The 12,650-nt window shown below is 25.9% G+C and overlaps 1 protein-coding gene and 1 long non-coding RNA gene across 4 annotated transcripts; both read left to right on the forward strand.

Annotated features, from left to right (window-relative positions):
* The first annotated feature begins 1,687 nt into the window (after positions 1–1,687).
* On the forward strand, positions 1,688–3,254 carry LOC136085141 (uncharacterized). Its single transcript, XR_010641111.1, has 3 exons — positions 1,688–1,798; positions 1,899–1,935; positions 3,080–3,254. It is a non-coding gene; the product is annotated as an uncharacterized LOC136085141 (long non-coding RNA).
* Positions 3,255–8,143: 4,889 nt separating this feature from the next.
* LOC136084893 (uncharacterized) lies at positions 8,144–12,239 on the forward strand. Of its 3 annotated transcripts, XR_010640926.1 has the most exons (4): positions 8,144–8,682; positions 9,111–9,164; positions 10,683–10,796; positions 11,137–12,239. XR_010640926.1 is itself a non-coding variant. In XM_065806189.1 (3 exons), exons 1-3 carry the CDS (start codon positions 8,355–8,357, stop codon positions 11,196–11,198), a joined length of 444 nt encoding a protein of 147 aa, XP_065662261.1. In that variant the 5' UTR covers positions 8,144–8,354; the 3' UTR covers positions 11,199–12,239. The 3 variants fall into 3 exon arrangements, 2 of the variants coding, with proteins under 2 accessions (XP_065662261.1, XP_065662262.1); XM_065806189.1 differs by lacking the exon at positions 10,683–10,796; XM_065806190.1 differs by lacking the exon at positions 11,137–12,239 and having other exon boundaries at positions 10,683–11,066.
* The last annotated feature ends 411 nt before the right edge of the window (positions 12,240–12,650 follow it).

A 12,650-nucleotide genomic window follows, 5' to 3' on the forward strand; every position in this document is an offset into this window, starting at 1 on the left:
ATAGATACAAATATATACATAATATACATAGATATATACGTTTATAAATGCATAAATCGCTTGTATGAAAACACAAAATGCTAGTTTTTCGTGATTACTTTTTTATTCATAACATTCCTACTTGTAATATTATATTTATACTATCTATTTAGTCTAGATAAGATATAATTATATGTTTTTTCTATAGTTGCGCAGCCATCTTTTTTTATAATAGGCCTCTTAAAATTGGCCTCTAAAATGTGACACACGGCCGTGTAATATAGTAGGCCATCATATTTAACGGAGTAAATCAAACTATTAACGGATTCTTCAAAATTTCCGTGTAATATAGTAGGTAATGGATATATTATATAAAAGATTCGATAATAGGACAAAATGATGTCGCTCCAGGCATTAAATTTTTTATTATGAGTACGTTGTAGATATAATTAAACGGCAAAATTAACAAAAGTTAAAACGGATTAAATATTCAAATCCGTTGAAAAACAACTGAACTTTTTATTAAAAAGGATTTCCATAAGAAATTTTGAAATGCTTTTTCTGTAGATTGCATTTTCAAGTCTTGTTTGTTTGATTTAGATTTGTCAATGTATTATAGTTCTTTATTTATAAATGATAAAGTTTTTAAAGGCGTTTTTCTTAAACCACATTTAAGTTGTAGATAAAGGTTTGTTGCTGTAAGTTTAATTTAATAAATGTGAAACTATTTAAAAAAAGCGTAATTTAAATTGTGTTTATCCATTTACTTTTTTTACTAAATTTTAGTAGAGAAAGCAAATGGATAAACACAGTTTAAATTACATTCGTTATTTGTAATTTCGAAGGTTGTTAAACTTGTTTTAAATTTTCTATATATATATATATATATATATATATATATATATATATATATATATATATATATATATATATATATATATATATATATATATATATATATATATATATATATATATATATATTAAATTTTTTTTATATGATAAACTAAAGGGTTAGTTGAACAATTATTTCTATAATTAAGACTATATGACTTGTGTATATTCTTGTGTAATTTTCTATTTTAAACGTGACATGTAGCAACTTACGGTATAAATTTAAATCAGTTGTAAAATTAAAAATGTTAACATTTCTTTTGATGCCATCAAAAAACCCATCAAAGATGGGTATCATTATTTAGGTTAGTTGCAGATATGTTTACACAAAGCTAGTTTATATAAGTTTTTATAATTTGCAATTTTAGGTATGTGGCATGCAATATCACACTGTAAGTTTCATCAGTTGTAAAATGTTTACTTGCATTTTTTTATGGGTGTTTATTTAGATTAGTTATAGCAAAGTTTATGTAGGGATTGTTTTAGTTTGTATATTTAAGTTTGTGTTCGCTTTTATGATATTTTAGACATATGTGATGCTATATCACACTGTAAGTTTAAATTAGTTGTAAAACTATTTGTATAGAACTTGCTACTTTAGACATAGTTCATTCAGGCATGAGGTATCAAACTTAAATGTTTACTTGTATTTATTTTAATGGGTATATTTATTTAGATTAGTTGCAGCCAGTTTACATATAATTTGTTTATATGCTTTTATAATTGACTATTTTAAACATGTGGCATGCAATATCACACTGTAAGTTTCATCCGTTGTAAAATGTTTACTTGCATTTTTTTTTATGAGTATTTATTTAGGCTAGTTACAGCAAAATTTATATATGGATTGTTATAGTTTGTATATTTAAGTCTGTATATGCTTTTATAATTTGCTATTTTAGATACGTGTCATGCTATATCACACAGTAAGTTTAAATTAGTTATTAAACTTTTTTTTTTTTTTCTTGCAATTTTTTTATTTTAGTTACAAATAAGTTTATATATTGCTTGTTTATATTTGTATAGAACTTACTACTTTTGACATGTGGCATTCAGGCATTAGGTATCAATTTTAAATTCTAATATTAATACTTTAAACGTGTTTACTATTACCTAATAAAATTTAATTTAATACATTGAAATGTAGAACTAATAAAATAACATAGTTTTTATTAGCAATTCAGAAATAAAGAACTAGCAACAAATGTTTCTTACAGGGTTTTTAGTAAAAATTTATTACCATTTTGTATTATGGTATATCATTTATATTCAATATTTTCTTTATTGTATTTTAAGGTTTGTTTATTTTTAAATAAACAGTAACAGGTTGCTGGAATTGAAATGTGCACACACATGAATTTACAACAGTATTAAAAATTGAAATCTAGAATAGTAACAATTGTATGCATGTCTGTGTTTTTTATATAAATGTTTTTTGACCTTGAATATAATAACTGTATTAATAAAATATATATTAAAAAACTTTTTATAATTTTATTTAAATTTTTTAATTTTTGTTGTAATTGAAAGTTTCTATATTGAATTAAATTATTATAAATATTTAATAAGTTTTCAATTAAAAGGTTAAAAAGTTTTTAGAGCTTGCTAAAAAATCTCTCCCGATCAAGTTAGTTTGTAAAAGTAGTACTGCTTGTATCAGATGTTGAATATCATAATAAAATAATCTATATACTAAAAATAAGGGCTACTTTGTAATGAAATCTCAGTTTTAACTGGCTTAATTCCTTTCTAATTTTTCGTAATTCCTTTCTAGTTTTAATAAAGGGAATAATAAATTATGCAATACGATGACGTAGTAAATTCTTTATTTTACCAAAACAGCAAAAGCCGCCCAGCCTAATAATTCCTTTATTTTAACGAATTGTTTGTTGCACGAACGGAATAAATGCGTAATTTCAACCGACTAATAACGACAAACTTCAGTCCGTTAAATTTTTAATCCGTTAACATAACGGAAAACCCGTTGGTGCAATAGCGACAGATGCAGTTCATTGTATATAACGGATTTTTTCTTAGAGTGTAAATATCTCCCTCCTCTGTGCGCTCCTTGCTACGTGTGAATTAAAATAATAAACTGGTTTCTACCAAACGGTATATATTTTAAAATATCATGTGTATTGCTATCATTTTGTTTTATTTGTTCATTTTTCACTTAAAATAATTTTTGTTTAATTTTTTTTATTTAGAAGCTACCATTATGTTTACAGAGGCTACTTTTAAAATTGAATCGATGTATACAAAACGTTTTAAGTCATAAAAACTATTTTTAAGTCAGACAACTATAACTATGTATAACACATGTATTTATCATAAATTTTGATATATATTTTAACAAATGTAATATTTAAAGATGTCAAAAAGGACCCAGATTTTTTTTTGAATTCATTAAAGTAATAATTTTGGATTTAATAAGTTTCTTCTCGTTCCCCGAAAAAATAGTTTTTATGACTTAGAACGTTTTTGTATACATCGATTCAATTGTTCCAACAAAAATTTCTGGTGGCTAACTCTTTAACATTTTAACTGAAATTTGAGGAATTGCTTTGCCTATCGTCCACATTTTGATGTCCAGAAAGAAACAAAGGCTGTACAAAGCAGCATTGGAAAAGGTAAAGAACTGGAAAATGATTTTTCACCAATTGTTTCTATGGCGGACTATAAAGCAACTATTTTAAGTGCTTTAAAATTTAGTTTTTCAAACATTAGAATTGCAGGATGTCGTTTTCATTTTAATCAATCGATGTTAAAGAAAATAAAAGCCGTAGGATTACAAACAGAGTATGCTCATGATAATTTTATAAGAAAATGGGGAAAAAAATATATTGCTTTGTGTATGCTTCCTAGCTAATTAGTTCAAGGGGAGTTAACAAAACTGAAACTTATAACCGCTCAATTTCCCCGTGCAGATGTTAAAGAAAAAATGAAAAGGTTTGAATTATACTTTGATCGTTTTTAGATGGCTCCTAAAACTCCTAACCATCTTTCAGTTTTTGGACTAAAACATCGTACCAATAATGTTTCTGAGTCACTTTATTCAAAAATGAGTCGAAATATGACTTCACATACTGGTTTTTGGAGATTTCTTGATGAATTAGTTCACCAGATTATTTTGCCAACTGCGGTTGAAATCAGACAAATTGAAAATGGAGAAAACCCAAGATCAGCACAAAGAAGAGATTATTTGAACGGAGTATTTGTCTGAAATTTTATTGCATCTTTTTAAAGTGAAAGAATGTTAAAAACCTCACTCAAATACATTAAAATATAATAAAAACTAAAATGAAACATTTATTTAAAAAAGTTTATATTTGAAATTATTTTTTTAATAATAAAGATAAAAAGAAATTTTTGACTAACTCTCCGTTAAGTTTAACGGATAGATAAGATAACGTTAGTTACTCTGAAGTGCCAAATACACGAGGGAAGAGAGGGGGCGGTTTATCAAACGGGGGATGGAGACTCTTTGATAATATTGTTAAAATGGCAGGGGTACCATTTAAATAATAAAAAGATGGGGTCCAACTAAACGTTGAATGTTCCGGTGAAGACTTAATATTAACTAAAATACCATTTTTAATTCACAATGAAAACAAAGAGTATTAAATAAATTCTTTTCGTTTCAAAATAGGCTTGGGTTGAGTAAGTTGGTCTTCAAATTGGTAAATTAAACAATTTACTTCTGCTGATGATAAAGGGGTGGATCAAGTTTTAATCCATTGTTACTACCTCAATCAATATTTTCATAGTTTAAGGCAATTAATAGAAAAAAATGTAAGTGACGGCAGCTATGTTCATTTTAGATTAAAATGATTAAAACTCATGTTTATAAATGTTTTTATAAAAGTCATGAACTTCCAATTAAATGCTCATCCGCGGTTCTATGTAATTAGACCGTAAGTAATGTGACAGTAATGGTGAAACATTATCCACTTGTGTCACTTTAAATATAAAAAAACAATCAATAACAAAGTTAATTAAATTTTTAAAAGGTTCATTTAATCTTCTCAGCACAAATAACTAGTTAAAGCTCCATAAATAATACCAACATGAGGTTACCGAGACGTCGTTTAATAAAATTTTAAGTACCAACGTAACTGGTTATAATTTGTACTTAAAAGATATAAGCAATGAAAGAAGAGAGGTAGCGTAGCATTATATATAGACAATGAAAAAGATTTGCATTTATTTGAAAATGTTTATTTTACTTACTGTAAGATTGAACAAGTTTAGGTAATAATAACTAAATGCAGATCCAAATATTTAGTTGGATATATATACAGGCCATATTTTATCGTAGATATTATAGATCAGGGCATTGTATTTAAAAATGCTAAGGCGTATATCGGAAAATTTGGCATTAAGGAATCATGGAAGACTTTAATGTACTAAATACTAAATGGTCTAATGGCTAATTTTATCAAGTAGAAGTAGCATTGAATTCCTATTTTGAGAAACTAATTTTGAGCAATTTTTCATTCAACAGTGGGTAGCCAACATTTCAATTAAACATAAACAACTCATGCAGTTTTATTAAACCTTATTTTAACATTTTATTTTGATAATATTACTGAGCTTCAATAAAAATTCATCTTAGGCAACGTAGTCAAAGGTCATTTGTTACTTAGTTTTAAATTTATCATTTTTGAAAATGTAAGCATGCAGCAACCAATTTATAAAATGGATTATATAAGAGGTACCTTTGCTAATAAGTTATTTAAATAGTATGAATTAAATTATTGTTTTAAATACCAACCAGTACAATTAATGAAGATTTCTTACTGATGTTTTTAACAGAAGCTTGTAGTTTCTTTGTCCCAAAAATAAATGTATATTTGAAATACAAAAATGTTCTCCTTGAATTAAACGCTATTTAAAGATTTTTTTTAATAATAAGAAAAAACTTTGTACATCATTTTTTTTGTCTGGATGGAAAGATATAGTTAAAATTTTTTTGTCTGGATGGAAAGATATAGTTAAAATTTTTTTGTCTCGATGGAAAGATATAGTTAAAATTTTTTTGTCTCGATGGAAAGATATAGTTAAATTTTTTTTGTCTCGATGGAAAGATATAGTTAAAATTTTTTTGTCTCGATGGAAAGATATAGTTAAAATTTTTTTGTCTCGATGGAAAGATATAGTTAAAATTTTTTTGTCTCGATGGAAAGATATAGTTAAAATTTTTTTGTCTCGATGGAAAGATATAGTTAAAATTGGGCAGTACAAAATAATATGTAAAGTATTAAAAAAAGAAGTGTTATTGGTTAGGAAATTATTTAAACAAGAATTAGTAATAAAATTTAAATAAAATTCAAACTATTACATAAATGTTTTAATTTGCGAAAACCGGATAATACAAATAACACCGAAGGTATTGATGACAGTATTGTTGAATCGCTAACAAAATTAAATCTATTAAATCTTATATATCTTGCGTTCCAGTCCTTGTTCAACCAACAATTTTTAAAGATTATTCTACCGCATTGGCATCGCCAATAACTTTAATTTTCAAAGCTTCAATTGAAGTTTGCTACTTGTCATTGCAATGGAGATCCGCTAATGTAAGCACAAATTATCAGGCTATTATCGCTATCAGCTAGTATAAATACTCGTATAAAAACAGCGCGAATGTTGGCTGTTTTTTCCAATGCACATACAATCTAATGACGGTTGTTTAGCAATGATAAAAATCATAAGCTTAATGCCACGCGACTGTATGGGTCATATATACATGTGACCAAGGGGTCACATGTAATAGTGACCCCTTGGTCACATGTATATATGACCCATGTCAAGGTAATAAACAGCTTCTGAAACTAATACCGCTAAAAAATAATTCATGCACAACTAATTAATTAATAACTTTAAACATTATTTCTCATTTTATTTCTGCAAATTTCTGCCATTTGATGTAGTATGCTTAGATTTTGTCACGGATTTTGACTCGGAACAACACAAAAGGCTAATTTGTAAGCAAGTAAAAGGAAAACTATTAAAGTGGATTGTCACTTTCTTAACTGATTGGAGATAAAGAGTGCTCCTGGACGATATTTTATCATTATTGAATGCTGTTCTTAGTGGAGTTCCAGAAGGATCATTACTAGGACCTATACTATTCACTGTTTATATTAACGATTATATCTGATACACTGATTGTAAACTATGTGCCAATATCATTAAAATCATTTCAAGTTTGGATTCCTCAAATGATGGTTTACTATTGCAAAACGATTTAAAAAATGGTTAATTGGTATAAAAGTATAATAAAATGTTTTGTAATGCATTGCGGTTTAAACATCGTAAACAACTATTTTATTAACAATATTCAATTAAATGCTTAAGTGAGCGAACGAGATTTGGATGTGATTTTTACAAAAGACCTAAAATGGAAATAACAACTAACTGCATGCGCCTTTAAAGCGAACTCCATGCTTGGTATGATTAAACGCATGTTTTTAGTTTTGACCCAAAGTATTTGGAAATTTTGTACTGCATATTTTAAAACTCTAATCAAGTTCTCTGTTTTAGCATGGTATTTATTTTGAAAAGCTGACATAAAAATATTAAAAGTGTCCAGCACAGGGTAACATACATGATTACCATTATCATAACAACATTAGAATAAAGACAAAAAAGAGGGGACTTGATTCAGATGTTCAAAGTTTTTAAAGATATTATCTGTGTTAAACTGTATAATCGGCTAGTTTTTAAATCTAATGTCACAACAAGTGGTCACAGTTTTTAATTATTTAAGAGAATTATGTAAATATGAACCCCGAAATAAATTTATTACGAATAGAGCAGCGAACGATTGGAATAGTTTACCTAGTAAATTAGTAAAATCGACTTCAACAATTGAATTTAAAATCCTTACTTCTCTTCTTCCTTTGATGTTGTTGTTATTTTTTACTTTGGTTTTCTAATGTTTTAATATTTTTGCTTATTTATTAATTTTCTTATTATTTATCTTTCTTCACTTTACTTTCTAAACTTCTATTTTTTATCTATTAATTTTTCCATCTTCTTTTTCCTTTTCTAAAAATTCCTTCTAAAGTACCCAGCTAACACATGCTTAATTGGCCCAACGTTGGGTTAACGTTGGATTGGATGACTTACGTTGGCCCAACGTAGTGCCAACGCAATGTAACTCGACGTAGATTTTCATCACATTGGCTCTACGTTGGGCCAACTTACTTTGAAAAACCTACGTTTGCGGCTTATCTATTAACGCAAATTATTGCGTGAATCAAGGACGTAAAATAAGATGGACGTTCAACGCATTGTTTAAAAAAAAAGATATGCGTGTTACGGAATTGTTTGGAGAACAATAGGAAAACAATAGGGAGAATTGCAAAATGTGGGAATATTTTTATTAGATTCGACGTCAAAAAAAGTAGGTCTCGACTATCCAATAAAATATCTTAAGATTGCGTAAAATATATTTTTTGAACAGTTAAACATAAAATGAATATGACAGATGAGTTTAATATTAATCAAGAAGATTATTCTTTTTTGCTTGAAAATGTTGATTCTGAAATTGAAATAGTTGTGGAAGATTTTATCGAGCTAGACCTTGACGAGTTAGCCGACTTCTTCTCAGATGATTTGGAATTAGAGCTCATACCATCAGCAATACCTACAGAAAAATCGATTTCAGAAGAAGAACCAAATAAGCTCAAAAAAATAGAAGAGCGAATAATAACTAAATATACTTGTCCGAAATGTCACAACAAATATATTAGAGAATCGAATTTTAAAATACATGAAAAGAAATGTTACATTGGTACTAAAGGTGAGTTATACTCGAGTATTTATTGTTTAGTACTCAATGAATGTCTGGTAGTGTCTAAACGGGTAAACTCACATTATGAGTACTCATAATGTGAGTTTACCAGTTTTGTAAAATAATAAATTGGGCCTTAAACTTCTAAAGCAAACACTAAAAAGACTTAAAAAAAATTTCCTAGAAATTAAAAATTAAGTTTTAAAAGATAGTATACCTATATAAATTATGATATCAAGAATTGATTTATATTATATAATATAAATCAATTCTTGATGTTATAATTTTATTACCATTATTGAATGTTTTTTTTTAATGTCATATAATTATTTATGAAGTTTAACTAAGGCCATTAGTTTAAATTCATAAATAGTTTTATTATAAAACCAACAAATGAATTTATTCAAGTTTTGATAATTAACTATACATTTACTTAGATAATGTGAATAATGGTGGAGCTGCTAAAATCAAATCAAATGATAAAGGAAAAGGTAAATTATTGATATTTATTATATATATATATATATATATATATATATACATACATACATACATACATACATACATACATACATACATACATACATACATACATACATACATACATACATACATACATGCATACATATATATATATATATATATATATATATATATATATATATATATATATATATATATATATATATATATATATATATATATATATATATATATATGTGCTCAAAATGAAGCGGCTTAAATTCCGTTACCTTTTTAGAAAACACAAACCATTTTGACATTTTTTATATTTTTTCTAATATAACAATGACTAGATGGGATAGTATTTTAAAATTATTGTGAAATCATACTCACAATTATTTCTTCCCACTTCAAGCACTATATATATATATATATATATATATATATATATATATATATATATATATATATATATATATATATATATATATATATATATATATATATATATATATATATATATATATATATATATCCCAGCAAACATGTTTATATGGGTTCCATTTGGGCCATCCCATTAAACTAATTTGACAAAATATAAAGAGTTATGCACTTGTTCAAAAAATTAACTTGATTTATTAGTTTGTGAAAAAGTTAGCAAAATTTATTAAAAGTGGTATCAGTTAAATATGCAATATTATTAATTCAACATAGTTATGTTGCATACAAAGCACACAAAGCAGTAGATGTCTTACAATTTAACTTTACTTAAAGTTATCTTCTTTTTTTTTTTTGCATTATAAGTTATTGCTAATATTAACTTGTTGCAGTAATCATTTTTATACATATATTATTATTATATATCATGGTATATGATAATATAATATATTATCATATACCATGATATGTAATATATATGTATAATAATCTAAATTATTATATATGTATAACAATGTGGTAATATGTAAAAATTTAAATGTTAAATAATTGACATTTAGTTAATTTAATAATCAAATCATATATGGCTTAAATGGCATTAATAATAATATTTCGTTATATCTGTAGTAATAAAGCATGTATATAGCATAATCATAATTATAATAGGTTACCATTTAACACTGGTTACCATTTAACCAATTTTAATAATTATAATAGGTTATCGTTTAGCACTGGTTAGCATTTAACAAATAATTAATTAATGCTTTTACATGTATAAGTGTGACATGTATAAATGTAACATTAATGACATAAAAGTTATCAAACTAAAAAAAAAATCTTTTATCTTTTTTACACAGCATATAAAAAGTATTTATTTTTAAAAAAACAGCATAGTAATTCAATCTGTGAAATGATTCCTATGAAATGGTTCTACTGGTCAGCCATCAAGCTTGACCTAATCCTGCATAGAAAAATTTAATGCTGGACTTAAAGAAAAGCAGGTAGTTTAATATTTTAACATGCTATCCACTTCTATGTCCCAAGTTATAAAGTATTTGTTTTTAAGCATAGTTATCATTACTCAAAAGATATTTTATTGTATACTTTAGTAACTTCCAAAGAGCAAGAGAAAAACTAAAGTTTTCAGAAAACTCATTTGATTTAAATATTACTAAAAATAAAAACACACTCACAAACCCAACAGATATGCTAAAAATAAAGAGGTAATATCTTTATGATAAAAAAATGTCTTTAGTAATTAATTTTGAACTCATTTACAAATATATAAAATGCTAAAGTTACTTTACTGCTTACGCTGAAGAATGAAATAAAAAATTTGAAATTACTATTATGTTTTTGTTACGTACACACCCTATACTTTTGGATAATATATAAAATTTTTTTAGTAACTTTGTATACATGAAATTATAGCAAATTTTATTAAGCTAATAAATATGTAAATAAGTTTTTATAATAAAGGTACATTTATTTTATTGTTTAGTTACATTTTGTTGAAATGATTTTATAATTATTTTATTCTAATCTAATGCTTTTTTCTTTTAGAATGGTTACCACCTACTTTATCTACTGACTGCAATATAGATTTTTTGCAATGTACATTTTAAAACATACATTGTACATTTTTTACCTGAAATTTGGTATAAGTACATAAAAATTAACTTCTCCTAATTACAAAGCTTCACAAAGTCTTTCCATCCCTGCTTAATTTAATTTAAGTGTGAATTATTTTTGTTTCTGTATTAAAAGCGCTTTGTTTATTCAAAAAGCTGCAAAATACGATTCTAAAATGTAAATACTAAAAAACATAAAAATGACACAAGAATATTATAGTGCAGCCTCTTAAGAAACAGTAGCATTAACTGTTAGGCTCCTTAGTTGCTTGAATTTCCTTTAATTTGCTTGAGTTTAAAGCTGAGAGATTTTGACGAAAACCTTGTAAATTGAATGTTAATAGGCATCATTATATAATATATTATATTATAAAATGTATTATATAATAGATGCTTACTAACATTCAACATACTTGTGTTTTAAAGATATCAGGATCCCTCATCTTCACTAATAAGGAATAAACTATAAATATATAAAATTTATTGTGTGTTCTGTCTACTAAGTACTTTAGAAACCATTTCAACTTTTTAAATTTTTTTTCTTTAAATATTAAAATTATTGTTTTGAACAGGTTGGATGCTAATTTGATTAAGGAGGTTGTACACTGGAGATTACTGGCCGCAATAGTGCTGTAATGGCAATAAATACAAATACATATGAACTGTAAATATAACTACAAAAACAAAAATTTAATTAGTAAATAGTAAATAGTAATAATTAGTTTTGTTAAAACTTTTTATAGTTACTTTCTTTTATGAGTTATTCAAATCTAAATTATTTTGTTTGCAGAAACAGTAAAGAGAAATGTACATCAAAGTCGAATGTGAAGGCTTGGCTTACTGCGTCACAAAACTAAAATGGCAATTGAGTCAAACGTGCTAAAGTCTTTGAAGGCTTTAGCACATTTGACTCAATTGCCATCTCATGACTTCATCTCGTTTGACTTCAATCTGAACACAATGCCTCACCGAGAAATATCTTTGGACATAAAATAATGAATAATATGAAGTATATAATATATTATAATACCATTGCATTGTTTTGTTTTTCTACTACATAATTTTTTCGAATACTGTTCGCTAAGCAGTGTACGGAATATAAAACTATCTGCCTAAACAGTCCATTTAGATCGTCAAGCAAATTATTTATTAAAAAAATAATGTTGATTCAAAAATAAGTTAGACTAACAAACTTATTTCAACTATAGGTAAAATTTTAATTAGCTAAGTACTGCTACACTAGTGTTTTTTTAACCCATTTAATATCAAATATAATACGTATGATAAGGTGATTCATTATATGAAGTTTATTATACCCACCGTATAGGTATTCTGGGTCAATAAACCCATACTGGGTCCACCTAGAGCTCAGATAAACATGTTGGCTGGGATATTGATATATATATAAATTAGTAGAAATCACTTATCAATTTCAATTATTTTATT

Source organism: Hydra vulgaris, chromosome 09 (assembly GCF_038396675.1).
Source record: "Hydra vulgaris chromosome 09, alternate assembly HydraT2T_AEP".
Lineage (NCBI taxonomy): Eukaryota > Metazoa > Cnidaria > Hydrozoa > Anthoathecata > Hydridae > Hydra > Hydra vulgaris.